This window comes from Cryptomeria japonica, chromosome 9 (genome assembly GCF_030272615.1).
Source record: "Cryptomeria japonica chromosome 9, Sugi_1.0, whole genome shotgun sequence".
In the NCBI taxonomy this organism is placed as follows: domain Eukaryota; kingdom Viridiplantae; phylum Streptophyta; class Pinopsida; order Cupressales; family Cupressaceae; genus Cryptomeria; species Cryptomeria japonica.
In genome coordinates, this window is record NC_081413.1 from 246,865,495 (window position 1) to 246,874,068 (window position 8,574).

General features: G+C 34.8%; 1 protein-coding gene across 3 annotated transcripts; it reads left to right on the forward strand.

The window, feature by feature from the left end:
- Nucleotides 1-205: 205 nt before the first annotated feature.
- LOC131050000 (uncharacterized) lies at nucleotides 206-3,260 on the forward strand. Of its 3 annotated transcripts, none has more exons than XM_059211346.1 (2): nucleotides 206-2,039; nucleotides 2,694-3,260. In XM_059211346.1, exons 1-2 carry the CDS (start codon nucleotides 620-622, stop codon nucleotides 2,936-2,938), a joined length of 1,665 nt encoding a protein of 554 aa, XP_059067329.1. In that variant the 5' UTR covers nucleotides 206-619; the 3' UTR covers nucleotides 2,939-3,260. The 3 variants fall into 3 exon arrangements, with proteins under 3 accessions (XP_059067329.1, XP_057840107.2, XP_057840108.2); XM_057984124.2 differs by having other exon boundaries at nucleotides 207-2,039; nucleotides 2,196-3,260; XM_057984125.2 differs by having other exon boundaries at nucleotides 207-2,039; nucleotides 2,199-3,260.
- The last annotated feature ends 5,314 nt before the right edge of the window (nucleotides 3,261-8,574 follow it).

The following is an 8,574-nucleotide window of genomic DNA, read 5'->3' on the forward strand; positions in this document are numbered from 1 at the left end:
TGTTGGCAAAACTGAAGGCTGTCGATCACGTCAGTTTCTTGTCGTATGGCGGCATCGTCTAAAGCCACTCACTTTGTGTAAAAAGCATCCAAATCTTCCACATCTTTAAACATTTACTCCAACAAACATAATTAAAGCTCAATCAAATTTTCTTAATGCAACTAGATTTTGTGTACTAAAATATTTTATTTACCCCTCTAGAAAGAATTATATCACAGACAAAGTAGCATTCGTTGCTTTCTAGTGTCGCATTGATGATCCCCCTTGTTTAATAAAAGAGTGAGAAGATCGAAGAGGTGTGTATAGTTGTGTGTTTTCTGCCATGGAAGTACATATGTTGCTCTGTAGAGGTCTTTTCATGGTGCTCTAAAACAGTGAAAAGATCGAAGAGGTGTGTATAGTTGTGTGTTTTCTGCCATGGAAGTACACATGTTGCCCTGTAGAGGTCTGTTCATGGTGCTCTAAAAGAGAGAGAAGATCGAAGAGGTGTGTATCGTTGTGTGTTTTCTGTCATGGAAGTACATATGTTCCTCTGTAGAGGTCTGTTCATGGTGCTCTAAAACAGTGAGAAGATCGAAGGGGTGTGTAAAATTTAGATCATAGTTGTGGGTTTTCTGCCATGGAAGTACATATGTTGCTCAAGTCGTTAGCATTTATTTGTAGAGGTCTTTTCATGGTGATCTATCTTTCTGCCTTCACTCTATTTGTGGCGGTGGATGCAGTGAAGGCATTCAATAAACGAGAGCATTGGGTGCCCGGCAAGGCTCTGGTTCTGAGTGCCCTCACCATCAGTGTTCTTAACTTCGTGGATACAACCACTAATAATTCTGCATCCGATGCAATGGAAAAGCTAAGTTTTCTACTTCACAAACAGCTGCTAATTGACGGTGGGAGACTGAGCATCTGTGTATTCATAGGATACATACTACCTGGAATGGTAGGGTCTCGCTCGGGATACGATTTGAGGCTCATTGCGGCTTTTGCAATATGCCTTTTTGGCCAAATTCTCAGTGAACTCCACAATCTTTATGATGACAAAAAAACCTTCAAAAATTACATTAGGAAGAGGGTGCACGAAACATATTTCCATTCGTTCATTCTGTCCAGTAGCGTGTTCTCTGTCTCAATTATATTTCTTATTTGCGCATCATGCACCACAGTTTTTGCCGGTTACACCATTCGTAGAATTCTGAGCAAGAGGATCCCTGTAATTTTGGGTGGAGATGAAATGATGGTTGGCGGAAGTGGGGACCCAGAAATTCAGAGCAGTAAAGATTCGAAGAAATCTTGGAATGATTTTGAAGAGGAGATATTCAAGTCATGGTTTGTGGCCCGTGTTTCTCAGCCTAATTATGTCATTTCGAGGTCGGTTGTGAATTCAGCGTCTGCACTGGTGGTTTCTCTCTGCGTCATATTAGCCCTAGTTAAAACCAAATGGCTGCATGGAAATTATCATCAAACTTTACGCTATCTTTTGAATGGCAATCAATTACTATTGTTTGAACTGTGTGCAATGTTTGGCTTCTTCCTCGTTGGGTGGGCTGTCATCTGCTGTAGATGGATCACAGCTCTAATCTATTTTCCCAAGCTTGGAAGAGAGACATTCAGCCTCAGGAGATACTTTTGTGTGGAGGAATTTTGGACCAGCAGCATCGTTGAGGTGATTCACATCTATGACATGAAAGCATCTCCTCTTTACCAGCGGCCGAATGATTTTGACAGCTTGCTCACCATGGTAGTTGCCAGAATGCGCTTACACAAGCTACTTCATCTGCTTTGTGCTCTTCAGATATGTGTGGTTTTGCTGAGCAAGTCTTCTCAGTTTATTGTTGAGCTGGTATTTTCTAAAGTTTTTGTGAGGTGGGCACATAATGATAAAGAGGGCCGTATATCCCTAGTTTCAGGTCGACGTTATGAGGACTTTGCAGATATGTTGGAGCGACTGTGTATGCCAGGCGAAGATCCAGCTTCTCTGTGGAATGCCAACAGAAGCTGCATTACTCGAGTACAACTTCTAATGAAGGATGGCCATGATAAAGGTAGGGAGTGTAATATTCTTATCTCTAATTCCCATCGGTTTTCTGTTCAATTTATTGAAGAAGGGTATCAGCTAATAGATAAACTTAGAAGTGAAAAATTGCCCCAAGTTACGAAGTACTTTCCCAGTCTAAATGAGCCCTGTTGGACGATGACAGCAGTATCTTTACTCCATTTTCTCATCCAACTGGATTGTCAAAAGTCTGATCGCCTGGTCAGTTTCGTAAATATTTGCCGTCAAGCGTGGGATCTACTGAATTTAGTGGATTATACCCACATAGAAGCTGATAAATTGATTGGGTTCGATCTTCTTTACAATCTCAATACAGAATCCCATCAAGTAAGCATGGCTGCTGATAAAGAGTTCTGCAGACTACAAGCACTTTATGAAGATCTTCCAATTTCAACTCAAATTAAAACTCCTACTGAATGTTTAAACTATCTGTCCAAAGAAGCTGTGCATGTACTCAAAACCCACATGCTATTAATAGATGATTGCCAAAACTGTGGTTTAACCCAGAGAAATGAAGCTGTAAATTCTGATTTACATGATTCCATGAATTTGCTGGATATAGCACCAAAATATAGCCTTTATAAACTATGTAGAGTAGTGGAAATGGAGGCTAATACAGTGGATGATCTGACTGCTTGGACAGAAAGGTCGTTGAGAAATGTTATTGCTGCATGCCTCTCAAAATTACCACACATTTTGATCAAGTATTCTCGGCGTTTGGCACAAGAATTCGATGAAGAAAATTTGTGGAAAGTAATTTATCTAGCTGGAAAGGCCAGGGGAGTCATGGAAAAAGCTGGACTGCAGCTAATTTTGAGAGTGAAGCAAATTGAAGAGGAAACTGAATTGACAGTGGAGACAACTCAACTTGAATCAACCTCTGAATAGGCACATAAATAGTTTTAATTCTATCATCTATGTCACTGATTAAAACACTGCAGTAGTTTATATTGAAAAAGTTGAGTTTGGTGTGTATTATCTTACGTCTAACTGGTGTTCGCATCGATGTAATTTGTAAGTTTAGTATTGTTGTATACTTGTGTGATCTTAAGGGAGAAAACTGGGTAAGGAATGCGGAGGCATCTGAGGGCTTTATGTTTCTCTATATAGCTGTGATGCTTGGTATTTATTGATTGTTTAGTTAATGGATTGTACATTATAGTCATAAGCTTATACTATAATTTAATTTTGTAATATTTTTTAAGCAGTATTTACAATCTTATTATTAAAATTACATGTTATAAGCTTTGCAAGTCTTAATGTGATTATAATTATTTATTATTAGTAAATATTATTTAATCTTAGTAGAAAAGAGTATCATCCATAAAAGAAATCTTAAGATTTCATTGTTAGAACTATCTAGTATCTTGTATCATTGGTTTTGTGATGGTTGTAAGAAGTGAGGGATTTGTAAGTTCAACTATGACAAGAGGTACATGTAAGAGATATTATTGTACATACTTTAACCACATATAAGTTACACCTAAATCCCTTAGTCATAGGGGTCAAATACTAAAATCAAGAACTACATTCAAATTGTGGAGTTACCCTTGGAGATTGTACAGGGGTCCAACTTGGACTAATTGAACTAATATTTGGATCACAACTTTGAGAAACCACTAGTAGTATCTTATGGTTCCTAGCTTAGAAAATGAGGGATTGAGATGAATATTATATGGATAATTTTATGTAGGGTTATACTATTGTATTTTCTGTACATTTCATAGTGTTGATATTCATTGACCTTGGACACCCTATGAATATATTGTAGCAATATGTTGAAGAATTTAATAAATTGAATCCTCATAAGAAGTTAAGTTTTTTTTTATTGTATACAATGTGTCTCTTCTTTTAATTTATTTTGATTTTCCTTTAGTTTTATTATTACTTGCATTGCTTCTATTGTTGGATTAGTGTAGGATTCATCTATTTTTTCATTTGGTATCAAAGCTCACATGATTTTTATAACTTGTTAGATTAGTATGAGGGATGATCATGTTGTTTCATGGGAGCATTCAAATTTTCATTAAAAAAAAATGGAAAGCACATTCAGTATGGAGGTTGAAAAGTTCAACAACACTAACTTGAATATTTAGAAGTTCAAGAAAAAGGACATCTTTATTGATAGAGATCAATGGGTTGTAGTATATCTAGTCAAAATACCCCAACCACATCTATATAAGACTAGACAATACTTGATGGAAGGGATATAGTTTTGGTTTGTTTGTGTATTTTAGATTTGTTGTTCCTAAACATATTCATGGAATCCACCACCATGAACATTTGGATGAAGTTATGAAAAATATATCAAATGAAATCCCTTGTGAATAATATTTTTTCTATAGAAGAAGTTATTATTGTTCAGGATGTATTATGGAAAGTTCCTAATAGACCACTTGCAAGCCTACAACATTTAGATGATCTAGATAACATTTATAGATGCATAGATATAGAATAATGATTATTGTATCAATTTAATGTTTTCTCTATTCGACTACCTTGACAATTTTATCATAAAAATCAATACTACCATCTCTAAGGTAAGTATTTAGGAGGTGGTTCATTCCTTACTATTAAAGGAGATGCACTATAAAATATTAATATTTACTAGATGGATGCTTTGACAATTATAGGTCATTCAAAGGAAAGGGGAAATTTTAGAGTAATTAGATAATCAACTTAACAATTATTTAATCAAATATTAATTACTTAGGTCCCCTATTAGTTTATTCACTTAAGATAAACTTAGGAGTGTTTTTCAATATTTATATTAAGAAGTCCAAGATGTTGTGTTCTATTGGTTAAAGCATCGAGCTCTCATTGTGGAGATCAAAGTTAAAATCCCAAAGGGACATCTAATATGGAATCCAAAGTTGTGAGTCTTAGTCTTCCTCTTCCATAGGTTAATTCTAGTGTAGTTGTTCCAAATGAACTAATGGTGGATTCTAATAAGTGTAATTTAATGGTCTCAAGTACAAAATATTTGTAAATGATCTGGAATATAATAATTATATTAAGCTAATTATAGGTGATGTTGTCTCATAGAATAAGCTGAGGACACTTGTCATGATCTAACTTTCACCTGGGGTTTCATCTAGGGTTCTATTGTTTTTCTTTTATAACCATTAATTTTTTTTTTGTAATCTATACAATTGTATTCATTTAGATCTAGCAATTCAGAAAGCATTTCATATGATTTTTTGGACCAGTCTCTCTCTCAAGTTTGCATAGCACTTGATAATACATTTTTCTCTTTAAAATGATAGTCATTTTAGCTGTAGGTAATTTCAAGGAGTTGTTTGGTTCACTATCAACTTCAATATGAAATAATAAGAATAAGAAAAAGATATAACAATTTAGGGGGGGAAATAACTATTTTGTCTGATTTAAGGTTAATTTTTGGAACTATGTAAAATATAGCCACATAAAAAAATATTATAAAATAATAAGACAGTTGAGAATCATTTTGATGATGGTCCAAAATTTAGATCCTTGGATGAAAACATTAGTGAAGTGTTTCTTGCATTTTAATATGAATGCGTGTGAGAATCCATGGATGATTAGATTTAAACTTATTTCCTTATGACTCTTATTACTATGAGAGAATTAATGATGAAAATACTTATGTAGTAAATAAAGCACTTCAAAATATTATTATCCTTGGTAGAGTGAAGGAATACAAATTTTGGGTGTTCTATGCATCCTTTTTGTTCCAAACCTTTTTTAATTAGTATGATGAATAGTGTTGTGTTTAAGTAGTCTTTCTAAAAATGAATGTAATATGGTATGAAAATCAAAAGTGTTTCTTATTAATGTAAGTGGGGAAGGGCCCCAACCTATTACAGATCTGACAAGGTACAATAGAAAAGAGAAAGAATAGTAGACTTACATCCTAGTAACTTGACAACAAAATCACATAGCTGAATTAGACCAAGACAAACTGAATAATAAAAAAGGGGAGCGGTGCTATTAGAAGCCTCAAATGCAAAATTAGTGTTTGAAAGTTGAGTTGTCGAGCACAAAAGTGGCACTTGATAGTCCAGAGAGAGGGAGTTTGAGACCAAGGAGGGAATAAATCTCATACATGACAGAGATCCCAAAGGAGCCAAAGGAACATTAGTGAAATGGAAGAAGTGACCAACAAGAGCTAGAATGGCTAAGGCATGAGAAACATCTGATTGTAGAAAAAGGGGAATCCTAGGTACAGCCCATAGGGGTTGAGCAACCACAAACTGTAGAAGCTCTAGGGAAACCAACATGGAAGGGAACTCTAAATCTAAAGAAGAGTCCAAGTTTGAGACCATTATAAAGATAGAAAGATGACTATATGGTGTAGTCACCTGTTAGGAGTGATCTTAAAGAGATCAATCTAGATTGGTCAGCAAGAGTAAACACAACGGAAACACAAGGATATGATGGAGGCAATGCAAAACTGAATGAATTTTATCAAGAAAACAATTTACAATTAATCAATAGCAACTGGGTTATAGAAACGGGCTCAATGGCCTGCTAAAACATGCTTAATTACAGAACAGGTCACAATCAGGACCTCAAATCTTCAGATCTTTCTTCTATGTTCTATCTCTTAGCTTATCTCTACTTATATCATATTCTAATGCTCAATTACAATGATTTATATGATCCAAAGGGATTTGGTTGACCCAAAAAAGATAAAATACCAAAGAACAAGACCGAACGTGTGAAAACAACAAGGTCAACCTTTGCCAAAGAAATTCCTTAGAAAAATACAAACGATGAAGTGTAGATCATAGGAAAAGGTTGGCCACATGCCAAGGAATAACATAATCAATTCTTAGGGCTCCAAAAGGTACAGAAGGGATCTGGTAGATCTTGATAGATTACAATCAGACAGCTGATACTAGAAAATTGTCTAAGAAACCGGTAGCAATAACTTGCCGAAAAATGATCCAAATGCTCCATGGTTTGGGAATAAGGTAGATGATCAAGTCCTCAAGAAAAATCAAATTTCATGAGATTTGGTGAGCCAATGCTAGAAAATGCAGAATGAAATGCAAAACATAAAAGAAATATTTTTGGTTGATGCAAGATTGTCATGAACTGGGGATGCTCCTGCATCAGACATTCGAGATTGTTGAAAAAGTGAGTCTCTCACTTTGCTGGGGTCAGAGGAAAACCAAGGTGGTCTACCTCTTCCTGAGAAATCCAAGATAAAGCTTCAACTGGGCTATCCTTCCACTTCACAAGATACTCCTTATACTGACTGCTCTGAGTACTAAGCCCAATCCTATTGTCCAAAATGTCTTCAATCTGATTTGGTTCCTTCCACGGCAACTGTTTCTCCAAGTCTACAGTACTGTCCACACTGAATTTTGGTTCATGATATTGATGAAGATCTACAATATTAAATGTAGGTGAAATACTCAGACTATCCGGTAACTCCACTTCATATACATTTTCAAAACTAAACTTTCTCAAAATCTTACAAGGTCCAAACTTCCTCATTTGCAACTTGTTATAAGTTCCAACCAGGAATCTTTCTTTTCTTAGATACACCATCAATTCATCACCAACTTCAAATTCCTTATGCCTCCTCTTCTCATCTGCTTTCTCCTTATACTTATTGTTCATGCCCTCCAAATGTTTCTTAACTTAAATATGCAAGTCCTTCATATGATCTGCAAATTATTCTGCTTTTGCACTTCTCCGATCTTCACTACTAATATCCCTTAATTTTGATATACCTCTAGGGTGTGCTCTAGTAACTGTGTGTGTGAAAAGTGGATTTGTATTTGTATCTATATCTGAATACACAACACTTCAATTAATTCATTAGATGCATGGTTGGTAAATCAATAATGAATAATGAACAATAAATCATTACCAAGTGACCTATTATCTTCTAGCAGATGTGAGTTTAGTTTTTCTCTCAGATTTCCATATGCAACACCAGTGACTAGATGACACCTAAACGAAGGATTTAATATATATGAGTATGAAATTGAGCTAAATGGATGCAAGATTAAGCTAGATATGAATGATTAATCTAACATGATTTAAGTAATATGAATGAGTATTAAACTAGATGATTTAACAAATACGCCATAACTAATATGTAACATCTCAATTCATAAATCTCAATAAGCCTAGAGAAAAAACAACATAATAACAATAATCTCCAGGTTCTTTTTCGTGAGAGATGAGGGCCTGAATTTATAGAAAATCTAGAGAGAGACCAACGGTCAAGATCGATCAACGATGAGCGGAAGAGATTCTCCAATGGGAAGCACAATCTAGGTGAATTGATGTGATTAGCTACTTTTCTCAGCTTTAAAGGAAGTTGAACTAATTTTAAGATAAAATCAGAAAAACTGATTTATTTCATATTTTATATTTTGATATTCAATTTTGATATTTAATTCACTTTTAATTCATTTAATTTCTTTTCTGAGATTTTTTCAATTTAATTCCATTTTGATTTCTTCTCTCAAATTTAAATTCTTTTTCAAATTATCTTTTTTGCAAATTAATTCCTTTTTTTTATG